The sequence below is a fragment of the Trichomycterus rosablanca genome, chromosome 1 (assembly GCF_030014385.1).
Source record: "Trichomycterus rosablanca isolate fTriRos1 chromosome 1, fTriRos1.hap1, whole genome shotgun sequence".
Taxonomy (NCBI): domain Eukaryota; kingdom Metazoa; phylum Chordata; class Actinopteri; order Siluriformes; family Trichomycteridae; genus Trichomycterus; species Trichomycterus rosablanca.
Window position 1 is genome coordinate 46843217 of NC_085988.1, and position 27100 is coordinate 46870316.

A 27100-nucleotide genomic window follows, 5' to 3' on the forward strand; every position below is an offset into this window, starting at 1 on the left:
AGCATGACATTTAATAGAGGCGGCCAGTAAGCCTGTAAAAGCTAGAATATTGCTTCTTTTTATAATGTTATAAACACGGCGTCCAAGCTGCTTAGACATTATGGAGTACAGTAGATAGCTATGCCTGTGTAAGACGCTCAGCTGTAAAGAAAAGCAGGTAAGTTTGTGTGTTATTTAGAGATAGGTCAAATGAACTGTCATCATCCAGATGATCCTACAGCTCCAGCCCGCAGAGCTCAATATACTTCTTACAGTTAAATATATAATATAGTTCCATCTTATGAAGTACAAACACTATATATATATATAATAACTTTTGAAAAATAAAATTAGTAATAATTTAGTTTTAATTATGTCAAGATAATGCTTACATGCTTTAGAGCAAAGACTTAATGATGGCTACAATTGAGCTTATATAGAATTTTAATATTTCATATTTATTAGCAAAGTGGAATAGCAAAATGTCATTATGTGTTGGTAATGACGTGTTGCGGTAATGACAATTTTTACTTTTTTTAAGAAAAAGACTAGCTAGGCCATGGATTTGCTAAAGCTAGTCAACAGCTAGTACAAGATGCACTTTAAATACATATAAATAATGTGTAAATTTCTTTTTTTTTGGTAAAGTACTGCCATACTGATGTAACTGGTAATGACGCTGAATAAATATATGATCAGGAGGAATACATGATTAAATTACTCACATTTCCAAACATTAAAATGTCAATCTTCTCTCATGGCTGGCATGTGCTTACTTGTGAGTCTTTGTTTCCATGGTTACAACATAAACAAGTGTTACCTTCAGATGATTCCCTACAGAAACCATACACTGCTGCGGTAATGAGGATAATGCTGGGGACAGTAATATATTGCTCAAAAATATGCATAGGTTGTACAAATATGAAAATAAAAATTACATTTTGTTTCTTTTTAAGTTATAATAAAACTCATATTGTGATTTTTATAATGAATTGATCACTTTTTAGCATTTTATTAGAGCAGAGAAGTTTTAAAGTCTGGGTTGGGGACAAGGCCAAAGTAGCAAAATATTGATGTTTAAATCATCATAAAAAATGGAAATCATAATTATTTTGGTATGTAATTTTTTTAGTGATGCAATGAATGATCTTTTTAATACCTAAAATATTTAATAATAATAATAATACATTTTATTTATATAGCGCTTTTCAAGATACTCAAAGACGCTTTACATAAGACAAATAATCAAAACAAATACGTACATACACCATACAAATCATAGTACAAAATCAAAATAGTACATCAACATCAAGAATAATTAAGATAAAAACAAAGAGAGCAGCATAAGACAGTTCATTAAAAATTAGCTAAATTATGAGAGAGAACAACAAATATAGAACAATTTCTTAAAATTAGACAGAAACAGGACAGATTTACATGCAATCAGGAAACTGAAAACTTTACAAGTTTTAGGATCTAGGACTTCACATTTCTGTCGTGATCTAAGTATAAAAACTATTAAAAAGAATAGCAAAAATAAAAGCATTTATTTTGTGTTGTTACAAGTTAAATGCCACTCTGAATAGATGAGTTTTGAGAAGTGACTTGAATTTGGACAGGTCAGGACAATCTCGTAGGTGTTTGGGGAGAGCATTCCATAAAGATGGAGCAGCTATGGAAAAGGCCCTGTCACCCCAGGTCCGGTGCTTGGTCCTAGAGGGTATGGACAGTAGGTTAGCCTCAGAAGAGCGAAGGCTACGGGAGGGAATGTGCTGATGGAGCAGGTCGGTGAGGTAGGATGGGGCCTGATTATGGAGAGCTTTGTGAGTGAATAGAAGAATTTTGAATTGAATGCGTTGAGCAACGGGAAGCCAATGAAGTTTTTGTAGAACAGGTGTAATATGATCACGGGAGCGAGTATGAGTAAGGAGGCGAGCAGCTGAATTCTGGATATACTGAAGTTTTTTTAGGATTTTGTTAGATGTACCATAAAGGATGCTATTGCAATAATCAATTCTGGATGTAATAAAAGCATGAATCAAGGTTTCGGCGGCAGAAAAGGAGAGTGATGGACGTAGACGTGCTATGTTTTTTAGATGAAAGAAAGCAGTTTTGGTGATGTGATTTACATGGCGGTCAAAAGAGAGGTTGCTATCAAAAATTACACCAAGATTTCGGATGTTAGAAGACGGAGACAAAGTGTCATTATCAATGGTAATTTGAAAATTTTTTGTGGTTTTTGCCAGGGTTGTAGGACCTACGATGATCATATCTGATTTTTCACAGTTTAATTTGAGGAAATTAGCTTTCATCCACAATTTCATTTCAGTGATGCAATTTGTCAGAGTGGAGTGAAGTTCAGTATTAATGGATTTGGAGGAGATGTAAAGCTGAATATCATCAGCATAGCAGTGGAAATGTAAACCATGCCGACGTATGATGTCACCAAGGGGGAGCATATAAAGAATAAACAAAAGGGGACCTAACACTGAGCCTTGGGGAACGCCTTGGGACAGTGGAGCAATGGCAGAACTACAATTGTTGATATTAACAAACTGTTGTCTGTTTATGAGATATGACCTTAACCACAAAAGGGCAGTACCAGTGATGTTGACAGAGGATTCAAGGCGGGACAGAAGAATGGAGTGATTAATGGTGTCAAAAGCTGCAGTAAGATCAAGGAGGACGAGAATATTAATTTGTCCAGAGTCTGAGGAAAGAAGAAGGTCATTTGTGACTTTGAGGAGGGCTGACTCAGTGCTGTGCTGGGGGCGGAAACCAGACTGAAATGATTCAAATAGATTATTGGAATTTAGGTGATCTTTGAGCTGTGAGGCAACAACACGTTCCAGTATTTTCGACAGAAATGGAAGATTGGAAATGGGCCGAAAGTTACTCATAATGTTAGAGTCAAGTCCAGGTTTTTTAAGTATGGGAGTAACAGCAGCCAATTTGAGTGATTGAGGGACTGAGCCAGAACTAAGAGAGGAATTGATTATCTCTGTGATAAGTGATGAGATAACTGGAAAACAACCCTTAACAAGTTTTGATGGAGCAGGATCCAAAACACAAGTGGAGCTTCGCATCCCTGTTAAGATCTCAGATAGGTCCAAAAGAGACACAGGTGAGAACTGAGACAGAGGCTGGGTAATAAATTGAGATGAGATAGGCGGAGAAACAGAGATGACAGGGGAAACTGTCAGAAAATTGTGGATATTCTCAACTTTTGTTTGAAAAAATGAGAGGTAAGAGTTACACTTGTCAACTGTAAAGGAATTGGTAGTATTGTCAATTGGTTTGAGAAGTTTATTTATTGTGGAAAAGAGAGTCTTAGGATTTGTTGATCCAGCATGTATGAGTTCGGAATAGTAAGTGGATCGGGCTGCCGTAAGAGCGTCTTTGTAATGTTGAAGATAATCAGAATAAATCTGATAATGTACTGTTAGACCGGTTTTCTTATAAAGTCTTTCAAGCTGGCGTTTACGGGATTTCATTTGGTGAAGCTCAATTGTGTACCATGGTGCGGAATGACTAAATGAAACAAATTTGGTTCTCAAAGGAGCCAGCTCATCAAGACATGAGGCGAGTATGTCATTATAGTAATCGACAAGGTCAGATGAATTACTAGACAGTACAGGACAGACAGACATCTTTTTAACAAGAGAATCTGAGAAAGCAGAGGGAGAGATATATTGAAGATTCCTGAAGGATATTTTACGTTTAGCTCTAGTGATGGGCCTAGTGACCTCAATGTCCATGATGATTGTCAAATGATCAGAGACAGTAAGGTCATGGCTGGACGGCTGATGAACTAGGACACCAGTAGAGCAGACAAGGTCAAGAGTATGACCTTTTTTATGAGTTGGAAAATGTATATGTTGTGTGAAATTAAAACACTGTAACAATTCCAAAAATTCCCTGGCAAATTTACAGTTGTTGTCATCAATATGGATGTTAAAATCACCCATAAGCAGTACAGAGGATGAGAGGGCACTAAGCTGGGTTAAAAAATCTGAAAAGTCAGAGAGAAAGGAAGCGTTTGGCTTTGGCGGACGATAAACTACAGCAGTGACCAGAGGAGTAGGCCCTGACAACTTGAAAGCCAGGTGTTCAAAAGAAAGAGCAGCAGGAAAAGACAAAGTGGTTATTTTAATATCATCCCTATAGACTGCAGCAACACCACCACCTCGCCCTTCCATACGAGGTTCATCAATATACGAGTATCCCATTGGCGTGGTCTGATTTAACGTAAAATAATCCAAGGGTTTATGCCAAGTTTCAGTGAGACAGAAAAAGTCTAGTTCACTGTCAGATATAAATTCACTAAGTACAGTACTTTTTGTGTTGAGTGAACGAACATTAAGCAATGCCATTTTCAAGTGGTATTGTTGTGTAGTTGGCTGTGATGAACGAGGAAGAGAACGGAGATTTGCTAAGTCCACTCCGCGTTTCCCATCCCACTCCGTGGACAGCGTTGTCATGGAGACTACACCGCTACTGGTGTGCAAGGCAGCAGCGCTCTGATGACGTGTTTGCGGAGCGACAGTGCGCACGGCTGACCAGAAGGATGGAATAGCGTTACCGTTTCGAAGATAAACAAGCTTTCTCCGGGAGCCCCTGTGAATATAACGAGGCCGGCGAAGGAGTCCAAGCTGTTTGATGACTGAAATACACGATGGAGTAGTGCAATTGTTGAACTTCCTCAGCTGGTCAACGGAATAGTTCAACATCGTGCCGATCCCAGGAAAACTCATCCACCGTTCACCACCGGCCGCAGACGCGATGTACAGTAGAAAGAACAAAAAGTATCAAAAGCACAAATAAAAGTATCAAAAGTAACATAAAAGAAATAGATCCACAAGGTGTGTAAAAAGATGAAAACGAAAAACGATAAAAATACAATAAAATACGGTAAAATACGGTAAAATACGGTAACGGTAGCGGCAGCCAAATGCGCCAGCGTCCACCATCACCATGGCAACTATACTGTTCAAACTCATTTGTTTTGTAATAAAGTATTTTTAACACAAATTTATAACTTAGGGATGTAAAAGTTCCCCCAATTGAAGAATCGCCCATATATGTGTGTGTTTATATACAGTGTATCACAAAAGTGAGTACACCCCTCACATTTCTGCAGATATTTAAGTATATTTTTTCATGGGACAACACTGACAAAATGACACTTTGACACAATGAAAAGTAGTCTGTGTGCAGCTTATATAACAGTGTAAATTTATTCTTCCCTCAAAATAACTCAATATACAGCCATTAATGTCTAAACCACCGGCAACAAAAGTGAGTACACCCCTAAGAGACTACACACCTAAATGTCCAAATTGAGCACTGCTTGTCATTTTCCCTCCAAAATGTCATGTGACTTGTTAGTGTTACTAGGTCTCAGGTGTGCATAGGGAGCAGGTGTGTTCAATTTAGTAGTACAGCTCTCACACTCTCTCATACTGGTCACTGAAAGTTCCAACATGGCACCTCATGGCAAAGAACTCTCTGAGGATCTTAAAAGACGAATTGTTGCGCTACATGAAGATGGCCAAGGCTACAAGAAGATTGCCAACACCCTGAAACTGAGCTGCAGCACAGTGGCCAAGATCATCCAGCGTTTTAAAAGAGCAGGGTCCACTCAGAACAGACCTCGCGTTGGTCGTCCAAAGAAGCTGAGTGCACGTGCTCAGCGTCACATCCAACTGCTGTCTTTGAAAGATAGGCGCAGGAGTGCTGTCAGCATTGCTGCAGAGATTGAAAAGGTGGGGGGTCAGCCTGTCAGTGCTCAGACCATACGCCGCACACTACATCAAATTGGTCTGCATGGCTGTCACCCCAGAAGGAAGCCTCTTCTGAAGTCTCTACACAAGAAAGCCCGCAAACAGTTTGCTGAAGACATGTCAACAAAAGACATGGATTACTGGAACCATGTCCTATGGTCTGATGAGACCAAGATTAATTTGTTTGGTCCAGATGGTCTCAAGCATGTGTGGCGGAAATCAGGTGAGGAGTACAAAGATAAGTGTGTCATGCCTACAGTCAAGCATGGTGGTTGGAATGCCATGGTCTGGAGCTGCATGAGTGCAGCAGGTGTTGGGGAGTTACATTTCATTGAGGGACACATGAACTCCAATATGTACTGTGAAATACTGAAGCAGAGCATGATCCCCTCCCTCCGGAAACTGGGTCGCAGGGCAGTATTCCAGCATGATAATGACCCCAAACACACCTCTAAGACGACCACTGCTTTATTGAAGAGGCTGAGGGTAAAGGTGTTGGACTGGCCAAGCATGTCTCCAGACCTAAACCCAATAGAACATCTTTGGGGCATCCTTAAGCGGAAGGTGGAGGAGCGCAAAGTCTCGAATATCCGCCAGCTCCGTGATGTCGTCATGGAGGAGTGGAAAAGCATTCCAGTGGCAACCTGTGAAGCTCTGGTAAACTTCATGCCCAGGAGAGTTAAGGCAGTTCTGGGAAATAATGGTGGCCACACAAAATATTGACACTTCAGAAACTTTCACTAAGGGGTGTACTCACTTTTGTTGCCGGTGGTTTAGACATTAATGGCTGTATATTGAGTTATTTTGAGGGAAGAATAAATTTACACTGTTATATAAGCTGCACACAGACTACTTTTCATTGTGTCAAAGTGTCATTTTGTCAGTGTTGTCCCATGAAAAGATATACTTAAATATCTGCAGAAATGTGAGGGGTGTACTCACTATTGTGATACACTGTATATACAGTGTATCACAAAAGTGAGTACACCCCTCACATTTCTGCAAATATTTCATTATATCTTTTCATGGGACAACACTATAGAAATAAAACTTGGATATAACTTAGAGTAGTCAGTGTACAACTTGTATAGCAGTGTAGATTTACTGTCTTCTGAAAATAACTCAACACACAGCCATTAATGTCTAAATAGCTGGCAACATAAGTGAGTACACCCCGCAGTGAACATGTCCAAATTGTGCCCAAAGTGTCAATATTTTTGTGTGACCACCATTATTATCCAGCACTGCCTTAACCCTCTTGGGCATGGAATTCACCAGAGCTGCACAGGTTGCTACTGGAATCCTCTTCCACTCCTCCATGATGACATCACGGAGCTGGTGGATGTTAGACACCTTGAACTCCTCCACCTTCCACTTGAGGATGTGCCACAGGTGCTCAATTGGGTTTAGTCCATCACCTTTACCTTCAGCTTCCTCAGCAAGGCAGTTGTCATCTTGGAGGTTGTGTTTGGGGTCGTTATCCTGTTGGAAAACTGCCATGAGGCCCAGTTTTCGAAGGGAGGGGATCATGCTCTGTTTCAGAATGTCACAGTACATGTTGGAATTCATGTTTCCCTCAATGAACTGCAGCTCCCCAGTGCCAGCAACACTCATGCAGCCCAAGACCATGATGCTACCACCACCATGCTTGACTGTAGGCAAGATACAGTTGTCTTGGTACTTCTCACCAGGGCGCCGCCACACATGCTGGACACCATCTGAGCCAAACAAGTTTATCTTGGTCTCGTCAGACCACAGGGCATTCCAGTAATCCATGTTCTTGGACTGCTTGTCTTCAGCAAACTGTTTGCGGGCTTTCTTGTGCGTCAGCTTCCTTCTGGGATGACGACCATGCAGACCGAGTTGATGCAGTGTGCGGCGTATGGTCTGAGCACTGACAGGCTGACCTCCCACGTCTTCAACCTCTGCAGCAATGCTGGCAGCACTCATGTGTCTATTTTTTAAAGCCAACCTCTGGATATGACGCCGAACACGTGGACTCAACTTCTTTGGTCGACCCTGGCGAAGCCTGTTCCGAGTGGAACATGTCCTGGAAAACCGCTGTATGACCTTGGCCACCATGCTGTAGCTCAGTTTCAGGGTGTTAGCAATCTTCTTATAGCCCAGGCCATCTTTGTGGAGAGCAACAATTCTATTTCTTACATCCTCAGAGAGTTCTTTGCCATGAGGTGCCATGTTGAATATCCAGTGGCCAGTATGAGAGAATTGTACCCAAAACACCAAATTTAACAGCCCTGCTCCCCATTTACACCTGGGACCTTGACACATGACACCAGGGAGGGACAACGACACATTTGGGCACAATTTGGACATGTTCACTGTGGGGTGTACTCACTTATGTTGCCAGCTATTTAGACATTAATGGCTGTGTGTTGAGTTATTTTCAGAAGACAGTAAATCTACACTGCTATACAAGCTGTACACTGACTACTCTAAGTTATATCCAAGTTTCATGTCTATAGTGTTGTCCCATGAAAAGATATAATGAAATATTTGCAGAAATGTGAGGGGTGTACTCACTTTTGTGATACACTGTATATGCATGTGTGTGTGTGTCTATATATGTTGGCTGACAGTGGTGGAGAGTAGCCTCAGTACGACCTCATATAGAAAGGTCAACAAAACACTTTCACCCCTTCATAATTTATAGTTTTTACTCTTTTTTTTTTCTTCTTTTTTTTACTTGCATTCAGTTCTATATTGGCCAGTTTATTTACACCACAATTGGAGTTCTATTAAACATCATTACAAATTAGCTCAAATATTTAAACATCTACATCCTCTGCATTATTCACATACAGTCGACCCTTGACTTACGAATTTAATTGGTTCCGAAGGGCTGTTCTTAAGTCAAAATGTTCCTTAGTTAAATCTGTTTTTCCCATAAGAAATAATGTAAATAGAATTTATCTGTGCCAGACCTCCCAAACCACCCCCTTACCCCTAACCTTTCTAATGTCTTAAATGATATTTTTTGTTATAAATACAAGTATATTTCCCTTAAATCTTAAAGCATAGCATAGACATTAATGTAATAAACAACAATACACAGTAGTACTGTACATAAACACACATCACATTTCAGTACAGTACGTGTGCTGTACCATACCCTATAATAAATTTCCTTCTTTTTATATAAAATGTATTTACCAGAAACAACAATAACTCTCATATTTCTCTATTGTTTCCTTCTTTATTTCAATAGTATTGTATTCTGTAGGTGTAATTGCACAAAAGAAAGAATACTTTACTGAGCGAATTCCTTCTTCTCTCTCACTCACTGTCCCCTCTGTCTGATACACAGTGACAGCTACTGGCAGGAGTAATTATACAACACAACAAATAGTGATTTTTTCATTTTCTCAGCACTGCACTTCCTTTGCACATTCTTTGGGGACATTTTAATATTAAATTTTACAAAATATAAAGAAAACACCGGAGAAACACCGTCTGCTGTCCGAATGTTCACTCACTGTATATATATATATATATATATATATATATATATATATATATATATATGTATATATATATATATGTATATATATATATATATATATACTGTATATATATATATATATATATATATATATAGAGAGAGAGAGAGAGAGAGAGAGAGAGAGAGAGAGAGAGAGAGAGAGAGAGAGAAGGTTCCCGGAGTCAACTTGTTGTTGACGTCACGTGTTTCGCGAATTTCTGTTCGTAATCTGAAATTTGTTCGTACGTTAACTTGAAAAAGATTGTTCGTAACCCGAAATGTTCGTATGGTAAACCGTTCGTAACTCAAGGGTGTAGTGTAGTTAAAAGTTTCATATTTTGGCCATAGTGGTACAGGGTAAACTGCAGCAGCAGACCAAAAACGTTTTACCATTATTATAGTACTGAAAAAGCTAAGCATTCAGCAAAGGAGGTCTATGGTTTTGTTTGTGAGTAGTAATGATTCTGTAATGGGTTTAAGGCAGTTTTTTTAGGATAAACCAGTTAATGCAAATCAAATGAAAAAAAGTGTCTGGTAAACTTTGTAATTGTAATTCTTTTTTGCATTGTTCCTCATATTTCTTTAGATGTTTCACTGTTGCAATTTTGCATGTGCACCCTCATATGTGCATCTTTTCACCTGCCAGTGCTGGAGTCTCACAGAGAGCCACACCATGAACTACTGTATTCAAATAGTGTTAATTGTGGTGTTAATTGTACATCATCAGTAAAGTCCAGTCGTCGTTCCTCAAACAAGCACAGCCTGTTGGGTGCCCTGCCAGATCAGTGGCGTTGGCTGGAATTCAAACTCAAACGTTTGACATTTAGACTGCGCCACATTATGTACACATAAATGTTAGAATAATGAAACAGAAAGTGGACAGAGGTGTTTGTTTTTTTAATTAACAGACTGTTCACTGTCAAAGTGAAATGAATAATTTCAGTCCATCTACAATTATGATGTAAATTATATGAAATAAATCAAAGACTAACGTGCTGCATGGTTAAAAGAAGTATTTCAAAGTGTTGGCTTGTAAACTTTTTTTTTAATGCACTTTCTCCCCTTTATCTCCCCCTTTTTTAGTGCGTCCAATTGCCCAATTGCATCATGCTTCCTCTCTGCCTATGTCGATCCCTGCTCTGACCGAGGAGATCGAAGCTAACCCACGCCCCCTCCGACACATGGGCAGCAAGCCGCATGCATCTTATCACCCACACATTGACGAGTGTTGTGCCACCTAGCATTGTGTACGGAGAGCCACACCCTAAGAGCACTCTTTCCTCATCTCTGTGTAGGAAAATTCTCTCTAATTTCTCTCTAATTAGTCAGCAGAGGTCGTAATTGCACCAGTCTGACAGAAAGAGACCCATATCCGGCTTAGTCCCGCCCATCTGAACAACCGGCCAATCGTTGTTCATGTAGCCACTCAGCCTCAGCCTGCAAGGCAGAGCTGAGATTCGATACGATGTACAGTGTATCACAGAAGTGAGTACACCCCTCACATTTCTGCAGATATTTAAGTATATCTTTTCATGGGACAACACTGACAAAATGACACTTTGACACAATGAAAAGTAGTCTGTGTGCAGCTTATATAACAGTGGAAATTTATTCTTCCCTCAAAATAACTCAATATACAGCCATTAATGTCTAAACCACCGGCAACAAAAGTGAGTACACCCCTAAGAGACTACACCCCTAAATGTCCAAATTGAGCACTGCTTGTCATTTTCCCTCCAAAATGTCATGTGATTTGTTAGTGTTACTAGGTCTCAGGTGTGCATAGGGAGCAGGTGTGTTCAATTTAGTAGTACAGCTCTCACACTCTCTCATACTGGTCACTGAAAGTTCCAACATGGCACCTCATGGCAAAGAACTCTCTGAGGATCTTAAAAGACGAATTGTTGCGCTACATGAAGATGGCCAAGGCTACAAGAAGATTGCCAAAACCCTGAAACTGAGCTGCAGCACAGTGGCCAAGATCATCCAACGTTTTAAAAGAGCAGGGTCCACTCAGAACAGACCTCGCGTTGGTCGTCCAAAGAAGCTGAGTGCACGTGCTCAGCGTCACATCCAACTGCTGTCTTTGAAAGATAGGCGCAGGAGTGCTGTCAGCATTGCTGCAGAGATTGAAAAGGTGGGGGGTCAGCCTGTCAGTGCTCAGACCATACGTCGCACACTACATCAAATTGGTCTGCATGGCTGTCACCCCAGAAGGAAGCCTCTTCTGAAGTCTCTACACAAGAAAGCCCGCAAACAGTTTGCTGAAGACATGTCAACAAAGGACATGGATTACTGGAACCATGTCCTATGGTCTGATGAGACCAAGATTAATTTGTTTGGTTCAGATGGTCTCAAGCATGTGTGGCGGCAATCAGGTGAGGAGTACAAAGATAAGTGTGTCATGCCTACAGTCAAGCATGGTGGTGGGAATGCCATGGTCTGGGGCTGCATGAGTGCAGCAGGTGTTGGGGAGTTACATTTCATTGAGGGACACATGAACTCCAATATGTACTGTGAAATACTGAAGCAGAGTATGATCCCCTCCCTCCGGAAACTGGGTCGCAGGGCAGTGTTCCAGCATGATAATGACCCCAAACACACCTCTAAGACGACCACTGCTTTATTGAAGAGGCTGAGGGTAAAGGTGATGGACTGGCCAAGCATGTCTCCAGACCTAAACCCAATAGAACATCTTTGGGGCATCCTCAAGCGGAAGGTGGAGGAGTGCAAAGTCTCGAATATCCGCCAGCTCTGTGATGTCGTCATGGAGGAGTGGAAAAGCATTCCAGTGGCAACCTGTGAAGCTCTGGTAAACTCCATGCCCAGCAGAGTTAAGGCAGTTCTGGGAAATAATGGTGGCCACACAAAATATTGACACTTCAGGAACTTTCACTAAGGGGTGTACTCACTTTTGTTGCCGGTGGTTTAGACATTAATGGCTGTATATTGAGTTATTTTGAGGGAAGAATAAATTTCCACTGTTATATAAGCTGCACACAGACTACTTTTCATTGTGTCAAAGTGTCATTTTGTCAGTGTTGTCCCATGAAAAGATATACTTAAATATCTGCAGAAATGTTAGGGGTGTACTCACTTTTGTGATACACTGTATTTGAGATCCAGCTCTGGTTGCAGTGTGTGTTTTTACCACTCTTTTGCTAATGGCTGAATATCTATATAAAATATAAATATAAAAATGCTGCTTGTATTTACATGTCAGATTAAGTGTGCCTTTTTATTTGCAATCCCTAATCACAAGTCCTGTGTGAATAAAATCTCTTTGCTCATCATAGGTGCTTCTGCCCAGTGATTTTGAGATTAGCAGTGCTGTTTTGTGTCACTCTAATAATCGGTCCGACCCACAATATAAATGGCACCCAATTTAATACTGGCAAACTGTTTTTCTTTTATTAGCACACGGTTTGTATCGTCATATCGCTCAGCCTTTGTTTAACTGCCCTTTGGACACTGTTGTGTCTAATGCACCATGCAGTTATCAGATCAGTCTGTTGGGTACATGTTGCTTCAGGACCTTTGATCTCTTGACACCACACCGAACACTGACTGCATATTATCTAAACTTTTCATGTGTTCAGGGTCATGACCCTGTTTTTTAAAAGCATTGTAAAGCTATTATAAATGTTAAGTGATAAGTGTTAAAAACATCCTTTTTAGTTTTAGTCTGTAGTAAATTAAGCATGTTAAAGATTTTTCCTGATCTGGATGAATGTGAAGTCGCAGATCTTAATTTTTTTTTTTAATTATTTATCAAAAGGGCTGGCTGTCAACTGTTGACACAAGGCAGGTGGAGTCTTACTGCTGAGTTCATGCTGTTAACACCAAATTCTGACAGACTGACAGGATTAAAACAAGATCTGCTCCTCTGTTTTTGTAGCCCATTCACCTCAGGGTTCCTTACAGGGTTCTTCTTATGTTCCTTTTATTCCACATTCTAATGTTTGATGTTAATATTAACTAAAGCTCTGTGAAACTCTCCGTACCAGTCATGTGGCCTCCCAGCCTAGCCGGATGGCAGAGTTGAGACTCGATGTGATGTATTCAAAATCCCAGCTCTGGTGTGCTAGCGTATTTTTTTTTATACAACTGTCAGCAATGGGTGTGGTCAAAACACCTAAACTATTAATTAGGAGGGGTGTCCTCATAGTTTAGGCAATATGTTGTAGATTATTGATTTGGTGGTGTAGAAATTTCTAGAAATATATTGGTGACAAGTATTAATAGAACAAATTTGAGGCTAGATTGACTGCACCAGTTAGACTAAGCCACAATCATTTTAATGGATGGCAGAAAGTGGGCTATAGATGACATCCTTTGGAGGTGTACTGTATTTAATACTTTGACCTCAGCTCTGTTTCACTAGTGTAATAGCTAACTCTGAGCTAAGTTCCAGCAAAATTGCTATAGATGACACCCTTTGGTTATTTTATTAAAGTACTAACCCAATTCTGTTTACCTGTAGGTTGATGGGGAGGTGCTGTTCGGAGCCTGTCGAATGAAGGTTGCCTGTAGCTGCCGCCATGCAGCCGACCCGGAACATCCGGATCATAGAATGGGAGGACCTGGACAAGAGAAAATTCTACTCTCTCGGTGTGTTCATGACATTCACCACACGCGCCACAGTCTACCCCTTTACCTTGATCCGGACTCGGCTGCAGGTCCAGAAGGGAAAGTCTCTTTACAGCGGCACCTTCGATGCTTTCTTTAAGATCCTAAAGGCTGAAGGAGTGCAGGGACTGTACCGGGGCTTCATGCTTAACACTTTCACACTAATCTCAGGTCAGGCCTACATCACCACGTACGAGCTGGTGAGAAAGTACGTGTCTCAGTATTCCTCCAGCAATACCCTCAAGTCTCTGGTGGCTGGTGGCTGCGCCTCACTTGTGGCTCAGAGTATCACTGTGCCCATTGATGTGGTCTCTCAGCAGCTTATGATGCAGGGTCAGGGAGAACATCTCACACGATTTAAGCTCAAGGCCAAGATGGCTGTGGCCACATCAAAACACAAAGTGACATTTGGACAGACGCAAGATATTATGGTGCAGATTTTTGCTGCAGATGGATTCCGGGGCTTTTATCGTGGCTATGTGGCGTCACTCCTCACCTACATCCCTAACAGTGCCGTCTGGTGGCCTTTTTATCACTTTTATGCAGGTAACAAGAACAAACTTAACGATTTAATGCCCCATAAAATGCTTTTGTATCCAATGAAATTAGGTATAGTACGTAACTTTTTATTGTGTGTTCTGAACACTGTTACACATATGTGCACACACATACACCGATCAGGCATAACATTAAGCCCACCTTCCTAGTATTGTGTTGGCCCACCTTTTGCTGCCAAAACAGCCCTGACCCATCGAGGCATGGACTTCACTAGACCCCTGAAGGTGTGCTGTGGTATCTGGCACCAAGATGTTAGCAGCAGATCTTTTAACTCCTGTAAGTTGCAGGGTGGGGCCTCCATGGATCGGACTTGTTTGTCCAGCACATCCCACAGATGCTCGATTAGATTGGGATCTGGAGAATTTGGAGTACACCTCAAACTCGTTGTTGTGCTTCTCAAACCATTCCTGAAGCATTTTTGCTTTGTGGCAGGGCGCATTATCCTGCTGAAAGAGGTCACAGCCATCAGGGAATACCGTTTCCATGAAAGGGTGTACATGGTCTGCAACAATGCTTAGGTAGGTGGTACGTGTCAAAGTAACATCCACATGGATGGCAGGACCAAAGGTTTCCCAGCAGAACATTGCCCAAAGCATCACACTGCCTCCGCCAGCTTGCCTTCTTCCCATAGTGCATCCTGGTGCCATGTGTTCTCCAGGTAAGCAACGCTTACGCACCCGGTCATCCACGTGATGTAAAAGTAAACGTGATTCATCAGACCAGGCCACTTTCTTCCATTGCTCCGTGGTCCAGTTCCGATGCTCACGTGCCCATTGTTGGCGCTTTCGGTGGTGGACAGGGGTCAGCATGGGCACCCTGACTGGTCTGCGGCAAGGCAGCCCCATATGCAACAAACTGTGATGCACTGTGTATTCTGACACCTTTCTATCAGAACCAGCATTAACTTCTTCAGCAATTTGAGCTACAGTAGCTCGTCTGTTGGATCGGACCACATGGGCCAGCCTTCGCTCCCCACGTGCATCAGTGAGCCTTGGCCGCCCATGACCCTGTCGCCGGTTTACCACTGTTCCTTCCTTGGACCACTTTCGATAGATACTGACCACTGTAGGCCGGGAACACCCCACAAGAGCTGCAGTTTTGGAGATGCTCTGACCCAGTCATAGAGCCATCACGATTTAGCCCTTGTCAAACTCGCTCAAATCCTTACACGCTTGCCTATTTTTCCTGCTTCTAACACATCAAATTAGAGGATAAAATGTTCACTTGCTGCCTAATATATCCCACCCACTAACAGGTGCCGTGATGAAGAGATAATCAGTGTTACTGACGTCACCTGTCAGTGGTCATAATGTTATGCATAGTCTGTGTACATATACAGTATATATATATATATATACAGTGTATCACAAAAGTGAGTACACCCCTCACATTTCTGCAGATATTTAAGTATATCTTTTCATGGGACAACACTGACAAAATGACACTTTGACACAATGAAAAGTACTCTGTGTGCAGCTTATATAACAGTGTAAATTTATTCTTCCCTCAAAATAACTCAATATACAGCCATTAATGTCTAAACCACCGGCAACAAAAGTGAGTACACCCCTTAGTGAAAGTTCCTGAAGTGTCAATATTTTGTGTGGCCACCATTATTTCCCAGAACTGCCTTAACTCTCCTGGGCATGGAGTTTACCAGAGCTTCACAGGTTGCCACTGGAATGCTTTTCCACTCCTCCATGACGACATCACGGAGCTGGCGGATATTCGAGACTTTGCGCTCCTCCACCTTCCGCTTGAGGATGCCCCAAAGATGTTCTATTGGGTTTAGGTCTGGAGACATGCTTGGCCAGTCCATCACCTTTACCCTCAGCCTCTTCAATAAAGCAGTGGTCGTGTTAGAGGTGTGTTTGGGGTCATTATCATGCTGGAACACTGCCCTGCGACCCAGTTTCCAGAGGGAGGGGATCATGCTCTGCTTCAGTATTTCACAGTGCATATTGGAGTTCATGTGTCCCTCAATGAAATGTAACTCCCCAACACCTGCTGCACTCATGCAGCCCCAGACCATGGCATTCCCACCACCATGCTTGACTGTAGGCATGACACACTTATCTTTGTACTCCTCACCTGATTGCCGCCACACATGCTTGAGACCATCTGAACCAAACAAATTAATCTTGGTCTCATCAGACCATAGGACATGGTTCCAGTAATCCATGTCCTTTGTTGACATGTCTTCAGCAACTGTTTGCGGGCTTTCTTGTGTAGAGACTTCAGAAGAGGCTTCCTTCTGGGGTGACAGCCATGCAGACCAATTTGATGTAGTGTGCGGCGTATGGTCTGAGCACTGACAGGCTGACCCCCTACCTTTTCAATCTCTGCAGCAATGCTGACCGCACTCCTGCGCCTATCTTTCAAAGACAGCAGTTGGATGTGACGCTGAGCACGTGCACTCAGCTTCTTTGGACGACCAATGCGAGGTCTGTTCTGAGTGGACCCTGCTCTTTTAAAACGCTGGATGATCTTGGCCACTGTGCTGCAGTTCAGTTTTAGGGTGTTGGCAATCTTCTTGTAGCCTTGGCCATCTTCATGTAGCGCAACAATTCGTCTTTTAAGATCCTTAGAGAGTTCTTTGCCATGAGGTGCCATGTTGGAACTTTCAGTGACCAGTATGAGAGAGTGTGAGAGCTGTACTACTAAATTGAACACACCTGCTCCCTATGCACACCTGAGACCTAGTAACACTAACAAATCACATGACATTTTGGAGGGAAAATGACAAGCAGTGCTCAATTTGGACATTTAGGGGTGTAGTCTCTTAGGGGTGTACTCACTTTTGTTGCCGGTGGTTTAGACATTAATGGCTGTATATTGAGTTATTTTGAGGGAAGAATAAATTTAAAATTGAAAAGATATACTTAAATATCTGCAGAAATGTGAGGGGTGTACTCACTTTTGTGATACGAGTACACCCCTCACATTTCTGCAGATATTTAAGTATATCTTTTCATGGGACAACACTGACAAAATGACACTTTGACACAATGAAAAGTAGTCTGTGTGCAGCTTATATAACAGTGTAAATTTATTCTTCCCTCAAAATAACTCAATATACAGCCATTAATGTCTAAACCACCGGCAACAAAAGTGAGTACACCCCTAAGTGAAAGTTCCTGAAGTGTCAATATTTTGTGTGGCCACCATTATTTCCCAGAACTGCCTTAACTCTCCTGGGCATGGAGTTTACCAGAGCTTCACAGGTTGCCACTGGAATGCTTTTCCACTCCTCCATGACGACATCACGGAGCTGGCGGATATTCGAGACTTTGCGCTCCTCCACCTTCCGCTTGAGGATGCCCCAAAGATGTTCTATTGGGTTTAGGTCTGGAGACATGCTTGGCCAGTCCATCACCTTTACCCTCAGCCTCTTCAATAAAGCAGTGGTCGTCTTAGAGATGTGTTTGGGGTCATTATCATGCTGGAACACTGCCCTGCGACCCAGTTTCTGGAGGGAGGGGATCATGCTCTGCTTCAGTATTTCACAGTACATATTGGAGTTCATGTGTCCCTCAATGAAATGTAACTCCCCAACACCTGCTGCACTCATGCAGCCCCAGACCATGGCATTCCCACCACCATGCTTGACTGTAGGCATGACACACTTATCTTTGTACTCCTCACCTGATTGCCGCCACACATGCTTGAGACCATCTGAACCAAACAAATTAATCTTGGTCTCATCAGACCATAGGACATGGTTCCAGTAATCCATGTCCTTTGTTGACATGTCTTCAGCAAACTGTTTGCGGGCTTTCTTGTGTAGAGACTTCAGAAGAGGCTTCCTTCTGGGGTGACAGCCATGCAGACCAATTTGATGTAGTGTGCGGCGTATGGTCTGAGCACTGACAGACTGACCCCCCACCTTTTCAATCTCTGCAGCAATGCTGACAGCACTCCTGCGCCTATCTTTCAAAGACAGCAGTTGGATGTGACACTGAGCACGTGCACTCAGCTTCTTTGGACGACCAACGCGAGGTCTGTTCTGAGTGGACCCTGCTCTTTTAAAACGCTGGATGATCTTGGCCACTGTGCTGCAGCTCAGTTTCAGGGTGTTGGCAATCTTCTTGTAGCCTTGGCCATCTTCATGTAGCGCAACAATTCGTCTTTTAAGATCCTCAGAGAGTTCTTTGCCATGAGGTGCCATGTTGGAACTTTCAGTGACCAGTATGAGAGAGTGTGAGAGCTGTACTACTAAATTGAACACACCTGCTCCCTATGCACACCTGAGACCTAGTAACACTAACAAATCACATGACATTTTGGAGGGAAAATGACAAGCAGTGCTCAATTTGGACATTTAGGGGTGTAGTCTCTTAGGGGTGTACTCACTTTTGTTGCCGGTGGTTTAGACATTAATGGCTGTATATTGAGTTATTTTGAGGGAAGAATAAATTTACACTGTTATATAAGCTGCACACAGACTACTTTTCATTGTGTCAAAGTGTCATTTTGTCAGTGTTGTCCCATGAAAAGATATACTTAAATATCTGCAGAAATGTGAGGGGTGTACTCACTTTTGTGATACACTGTATATATATACTGTATATATTCATACAGTGTATCACAAAAGTGAGTACACCCCTCACATTTCTGCAAATATTTCATTATATCTTTTCATGGGACAACACAATAGACATGAAACTTGGATATAACTTAGAGTAGTCAGTGTACAGCTTGTATAGCAGTGTAGATTTACTGTCTTCTGAAAATAACTCAACACACAGCCATTAATGTCTAAATGGCTGGCAACATAAGTGAGTACACCCCACAGTGAACATGTCCAAATTGTGCCCAAATGTGTCGTTGTCCCTCCCTGGTGTCATGTGTCAAGGTCCCAGGTGTAAATGGGGAGCAGGGCTGTTAAATTTTGTGTTTTGGGTACAATTCTCTCATACTGGCCACTGGATATTCAACATGGCACCTCATGGCAAAGAACTCTCTGAGGATGTGAGAAATATAATTGTTGCTCTCCACAAAGATGGCCTGGGCTATAAGAAGATTGCTAACACCCTGAAACTGAGCTACAGCATGGTGGCCAAGGTCATACAGCGGTTTTCCAGGACAGGTTCCACTCGGAACAGGCCTCGCCAGGGTCGACCAAAGAAGTTGAGTCCACGTGTTCAGCGTCATATCCAGAGGTTGGCTTTAAAAAATAGACACATGAGTGCTGCCAGCATTGCTGCAGAGGTTGAAGACGTGGGAGGTCAGCCTGTCAGTGTTTAGACCATACGCCGCACACTGCATCAACTCGGTCTGCATGGTCGTCATCCCAGAAGGAAGCTGACGCACAAGAAAGCCTGCAAACAGTTTGCTGAAGACAAGCAGTCCAAGAACATGGATTACTGGAATGCCCTGTGGTCTGATGAGACCAAGATAAACTTGTTTGGCTCAGATGGTGTCCAGCATGTGTGGCGGCGCCCTGGTGAGAAGTACCAAGACAACTGTATCTTGCCTACAGTCAAGCACGGTGTTGGTAGCATCATGGTCTTGGGCTGCATGAGTGTTGCTGGCACTGGGGAGCTGCAGTTCATTGAGGGAAACATGAATTTCAACATGTACTGTGACATTCTGAAACAGAGCATGATCCCTTCCCTTCGAAAACTGGGCCTCATGGCAGTTTTCCAACAGGATAACGACCCCAAACACAACCTACAAGATGACAACTGCCTTGCTGAGGAAGCTGAAGGTAAAGGTGATGGACTAAACCCAATTGAGCACCTGTGGCGCATCCTCAAGTGGAAGGTGGAGGAGTTCAAGGTGTCTAACATCCACCAGCTCCGTGATGTCATCATGGAGGAGTGGAAGAGGATTCCAGTAGCAACCTGTGCAGCTCTGGTGAATTCCATGCCCAGGAGGGTTAAGGCAGTGCTGGATAATAATGGTGGTCACACAAAATATTGACATTTTGGGCACAATTTGGACATGTTCACTGTGGGGTGTACTCACTTATGTTGCCAGCTATTTAGACATTAATGGCTGTGTGTTGAGTTATTTTCAGAAGACAGTAAATCTACACTGCTATACAAGTTGTACACTGACTACTCTAAGTTATATCCAAGTTTCATGTCTATAGTGTTGTCCCATGAAAAGATATAATGAAATATTTGCAGAAATGTGAGGGGTGTACTCACTTTTGTGATACACTGTATATATATATATATATACAGTGTATCACAAAAGTGAGTACACCCCTCACATTTCTGCAGATATTTAAGTATATCTTTTCATGGGACAACACTGACAAAATGACACTTTGACACAATGAAAAGTAGTCTGTGTGCAGCTTATATAACAGTGTAAATTTATTCTTCCCTTAAAATAACTCAATATACAGCCATTAATGTCTAAACCACCGGCAACAAAAGTGAGTACACCCCTAAGAGACTACACCCCTAAATGTCCAAATTGAGCACTGCTTGTCATTTTCCCTCCAAAATGTCATGTGATTTGTTAGTGTTACTAGGTCTCAGGTGTGCATAGGGAGCAGGTGTGTTCAATTTAGTAGTACAGCTCTCACACTCTCTCATACTGGTCACTGAAAGTTCCAACATGGCACCTCATGGCAAAGAACTCTCTGAGGATCTTAAAAGACAAATTGTTGCGCTACATGAAGATGGCCAAGGCTACAAGAAGATTGCCAACACCCTGAAACTGAGCTGCAGCACAGTGGCCAAGATCATCCAGCGTTTTAAAAGAGCAGGTTCCACTCAGAACAGACCTCGCATTGGTCGTCCAAAGAAGCTGAGTGCACGTGCTCAGCGTCACATCCAACTGCTGTCTTTGAAAGATAGGCGCAGGAGTGCTGTCAGCATTGCTGCAGAGATTGAAAAGGTGGGGGGTCAGCCTGTCAGTGCTCAGACCATACGCCGCACACTACATCAAATTAGTCTGCATGGCTGTCACCCCAGAAGGAAGCCTCTTCTGAAGTCTCTACACAAGGAAGCCCGCAAACAGTTTGCTGAAGACATGTCAACAAAGGACATGGATTACTGGAACCATGTCCTATGGTCTGATGAGACCAAGATTAATTTGTTTGGTTCAGATGTTCTCAAGCATGTGTGGCGGCAATCAGGTGAGGAGTACAAAGATAAGTGTGTCATGCCTACAATCAAGCATGGTGGTGGGAATGCCATGGTCTGGGGCTGCATGAGTGCAGCAGGTGTTAGGGAGTTACATTTCATTGAGGGACACATGAACTCCAATATGTACTGTGAAATACTGAAGCAGAGCATGATCCCCTCCCTCCGGAAACTGGGTCGCAGGGCAGTGTTCCAGCATGATAATGACCCCAAACACACCTCTAAGACGACCACTGCTTTATTGAAGAGGCTGAGGGTAAAGGTCATGGACTGGCCAAGCATGTCTCCAGACCTAAACCCAATAGAACATCTTTGGGGCATCCTCAAGCGGAAGGTGGAGGAGCGCAAAGTCTTGAATATCCGCCAGCTCCGTGATGTCGTCATGGAGGAGTGGAAAAGCATTCCAGTGGCAACCTGTGAAGCTCTGGTAAACTCCATGCCCAGGAGAGTTAAGGCAGTTCTGGGAAATAATGGTGGCCACACAAAATATTGACACTTCAGGAACTTTCACTAAGGGGTGTACTCACTTTTGTTGCCGGTGGTTTAGACATTAATGGCTGTATATTGAGTTATTTTGAGGGAAGAATAAATTTACACTGTTATATAAGCTGCACACAGACTACTTTTCATTGTGTCAGAGTGTCATTTTGTCAGTGTTGTCCCATAAAAAGATATACTTAAATATCTGCAGAAATGTCAGGGGTGTACTCACTTTTGTGATACACTGTATATATATATATATATATATATATATATATATATATATATATATATATATATATATATATATATTAGGGCTGTCAAACGATTAAATTTTTTAATCGCGATTAATCTCAGAATTTCATATAGTTAATCGCGATTAATCGCATTAAATAAAATCTGTGTAAATGTTATAGAAAACAAGGTTTTTTAAGTGAAATGTTACCATTAAAATGGTGAACACATTTTATGCTAAATGTACTTATGTTAAAAACTGCTTGGACAAGAGAAAACTATAAGGGAGTTTTATTCACTCACATACTAGGCAGTAATACTATCCAGCAGAGACCCTTGACTTCGTATAAATGTCAGATTGTAGGTTAGAATTTCTCCATCAGCAAACATTGTAGATCAGCGGTGCTTTAGGTGGGATAAGGCGTAGTTATTGTAACAGACTTTTCTGTGCTTGTATCGTGACAATGGTTTGATGGACGTTTCTACACGAAGTGAGTGTGTTTTGACCCTTTGGGGCTTCCATAGTTCATGGACTAGCGTGCTTGACTCCGGTATTCAGTGCCGTAACAGAATAAGTTAATAAAGTGTTTTGCTCCCGACAACTTGTGAATATAGCGTGTATTTATTTCTTTATTATGCAAGTGCATCCCTACGACGCTCAGTTATATTATTTTAACAAACCGCAAATGAACAACGGTGGCAAGTCCGACATTAAAACGTTGGTTCTACCAGTCAAGTCTCAACATGAACTAGAATTTGCGTTAACGGCATTATTTTTTTTAATCGCGTTACATTGAGATTGCGTTAATGCGTTATTATCGCGTTAACTTCGACAGCCCTAATATATATATATATATATATATACATACAGTAACTGTCTTCAGAATGTCATGTACTTACATTATTAGTCGTTCACAGACACGGTATGAGTAATAATTTTACCTGCAAGGGTTTTAAACCCTGCTCGTAGTGGTCCTATCTTTCTGGTAGGTGTATTTACAGTTTGTCACTCTAATGTAATAAAATCCTGACCTCCCTGGTCTGCCAAAAGTCCAGTATTAAATATTTAAGTATTACATTTGTTACATTTCTACGTTTCTGCATTCTGTGATTTTTTTTTAAATATCCTGGTCAGGTTAGTGGCACATAGGGTTTCACCGGGAAACACTTTGTCCAAAGCAGGAATACCCTTGACAGGATGCCAATCCATCGCAGGCCTTTTGCTATTCCCTTCTCCGACATAGCCAATCATGTCTGTGTAACATGCTTATAGCACTGCTGAAATTCATATTTGAAACCAGCAACACATCCACATCTGTGGAAAATCACTAAAAGGCAAAAACAAAACATTTCTGTAACTAAGAATCTAAAGGCCGATTTCATAAGGGTATGATGTATGTTTTTGCAGGCAGGAACAGGACTTTGGACTGCAGACAAAAAGCAGTACAAACAAACCTAGATTTATACAGGAAACAGATGGAATCTCGCTGGCTCAGGCAGGTCGTGCAGACCTCTCGTATTTACTTTATTAAACATATCTGACCTCAATAATAAGCTGTTCCAGCAGACTTACAGTAACCGGACCACTTGTTGTATTTGGCTCAAAATCAAGAGCAAGTTTGACTTCTCCTAGTATCCATGTCGCAACAGATTCTGAGCTGATCCTCTCCAAATCCTTGTTTGCTTATTTTTGTTGCTTAATAGATCTTACAATCCAGTTAATTCTCACAAGCAAAGAACTGTTCATTTACGGTGGCTCCTGACAGGAGGGTTCACATGTGAAACATGCAAAATAAGGGTTTACAATTTACAGGGTTTAGCCTTGTAAAGTATTTGATGTGGCCTCCCTGTTCAGCGCAGTGAGTGGCCACTTGTGTTCCTCTGTGATCAGTGTAAATATGTCTGTTATGGCAACACTGGTGTGATTAGGATATATACCACAAAGACCAGCTTTTCCATCTTTTGTTGGGGGATTTGATGATTCCTAAGATTTTAGGTTGTGCTTGTCATATGGCTTACTACATTACCACCAAAGCCTAAAATATAAGGGTGGGACAATGCTTTACTAAAACAAAGCTAATAATAGAAGTCCTAGTGTGGGCTTTTAATAATTTTTAATTATAATGTAAAATACATGGTACTGCTTACACAATACACCGATAAGCCAAAGCATTAGAACAACCCACCTAATACACTATCAACAGCTCTGACATGCTGTGACTTAGACCTGTGTTATCTGGTACCAGAACATAACCAGCAGGTCCTTCAACTTTCATACACTGCAAGATCTATCCTGCATCTCTTCCGTTGGTAAACTATGCACACATGCCCACATGATCTTGAAGAAAACAGGATTTGTCATACCAGTTGGCCCTTATTCATTGCATGTACAGTTCTGATTTCTGTTTGCCCATTGTAGGTGCCGTTGATGGTGGACAGATGTTAGAATGAGGCCTAGACTGTGCAGTCCCATATGCATGTTAGGACCCATTCACGTCATCATTAGTATTTTAATTATCTGCAATTTGAGCCACAGTAGCCCTCATATTGATTCGGTACAAGACGACATAGCCTTCATGTCTTTTTGTTTTTTGATCTTCTGATCCAGCATTTGACACATCCAATGTGTGATCGCTTCTTATCGCCTGTCAGTGTTGGGATCCCTGGTACCACTGGTTTATATACTCTATGCTACTGCTAAGATCCTAGTGGTTTAGGTCATAACAAAACTGTCTAGTTTATATTCTCTCTAATGATTAATGCAGGATGTCTTTTGTGCTGATACAGAGCAGCTATCCAAGCTGGCCCCCTCCAACTGCCCTCACCTTCTCCTGCAGGCCGTGGCTGGACCTATGGCTGCAGCCACCGCTTCCACTCTCACCAACCCCATGGACGTAGTGAGAGCCAGAGTGCAGGTAAACACACCGTCAGACCTAGCAAATTACCTTACAGACTAAACTCTTTAACATCATTTCTATAGATGTTTAAATATGTCCTCATGGCGGAAAGGCCAAATGGGGAATTAACTTGTTGCTGATCAAACAGCGGAGAAATACTTAAATATAGCTAGATTTTGCGTACATGTTGCGGACTTGTGAAATATTTTTTTTGAAGAGGTTGTGCTAGTCTGTGATTGTCCTTGGCCAGCATGATGCTGTGCATGAGGCGGAGATTGACAGTGTAATGGACATGTCAATTATTTTTTAAAAATGCAGGCAAAACAAGTGCACTTAACTGGGTCATGTTATTTACAGCTAAATCTATCTGCTGATTCCAGCCTTGGAACAATATAATTGTGCACCCATTATCGAATAGAACTTAAATTAGGCGAGTCAAATCAAATTTCTTGTATAGCACTTTTTACAATAGACATTGTCTTAAAGCAACTTTACAGTAAGGAAAACTCCCTCAAAATTACAGGAAGAAACCTTGAGAGGAACCAGACTCAGCAGGGACCGCCATCCTCCTTGTGTGGAAGAATGGAGATTTAAAGCCGCTCAGGTGGCGCAGCGGTAGAGTACGCTAGCTCACCAGGGTTGGGGTTTCGAGTACATCGTATCGAACCTCAGCTCTGTCTTTTCGACTAGGCTGGGCGGCAGTATGAACAATGATTGGCTGTTGTTCTTAGGGGTAAGAAAGTCAGATCATAGGTCCTCATAACTGGTGCGACTGCGGCCCCTGCTGGCTGACTGATGGCGCCTGCGCGGGGCTGAGGAATAATGCTGATGGGGGTGTGGCCCTCCGTGCACAGTGCCTGACTCATGCAGGTGAAAAATGCAGACTATGTGCCGGTGGGGGCGCATGACTGTCGAGAGGCATTCTCAGTCAGCGGTGAAGGGTCGAATCAGTATAGAGGATGCATTCAGGGTAATTGGACACGACTAGACTGGGGGATAAAAAATTGGGGGGAATAAAGAGGAAAAAAAGAAAAAAAAGAATGGATATTTAACAGAGCTCTGGTGCAAGCATTTTTATTCATTAACGATTAATAATCAGTTTTTTCCCTCTAAGGTGGAAGGCCGTGCATCAGTGATTGAGACATTCAAGCAGCTTATGGCTGAGGAAGGCACAAGGGGATTGACAAAGGGTCTTTCTGCACGGATCATCTCCTCACTGCCCACCTCCCTCCTTATTGTGATAGGCTATGAGACACTGAAGAGGCTGAGTCTGCGGCCTGAGCTGGTCAATACCAGACACTGGTGAAGGGCAGCGTTGACTCTCTTTTTAATCCTTTCCTTTCTGTCTTTTAAAAGTTGCCTTTTAATAGTTGGTCAGACTGTGGATTATACAATAAGAAAAATGGGACGGGGACCAGGAATAATTGTGGGTTATACTGTGCCGTTTTTCCTCCTTTTTGTGTATTTTGTATATGTAAATCGTTCATTAACCACAGAATTTGATAAAAATGTTTTTGCATTATATGTTCAGAGAAAATATTTGATGTAAATGTTTGATGAAATCATCTATCGTGAAACTATTCAAACTCACTAATATAAAATAAGACTTGGCTTAATTGTGTCTTTCGTACAGAAGTGCTTCATGAGCATTTTGGATGAAAAACCTAGTTTATATCTACTGTATGTACTTGTCTTTAGTAGGACTGTTTAACCCTACCCTTTTAAAATGTATTATTATTTTTTTAATCTGAGAGTTCTAAACAGTGGTTGATACCAATAATAATAGAATAACTGGATTACTCACCAGCAAATTTTGAAGAAACTAGCCTCAATTATTTGTGGCAATAATTTTACAAGGTGTTTAAGATAGCTTGCTTTGTGACATGTGACTATGCTAAGTAGCCAGTATAAATTGGGTAAATACTGGTGATGCTAAAA

At 41.9% G+C, this 27100-nt stretch overlaps 1 protein-coding gene across 1 annotated transcript; it reads left to right on the forward strand.

The window, feature by feature from the left end:
- Positions 1-26768, forward strand: slc25a44a (solute carrier family 25 member 44a). Its single transcript, XM_062993642.1, has 4 exons — positions 1-157; positions 13745-14436; positions 25053-25180; positions 26277-26768. The coding sequence occupies exons 2-4, from the start codon at positions 13803-13805 to the stop codon at positions 26466-26468; spliced, it is 954 nt and encodes a 317-aa protein (XP_062849712.1). The 5' UTR covers positions 1-157; positions 13745-13802; the 3' UTR covers positions 26469-26768.
- The last annotated feature ends 332 nt before the right edge of the window (positions 26769-27100 follow it).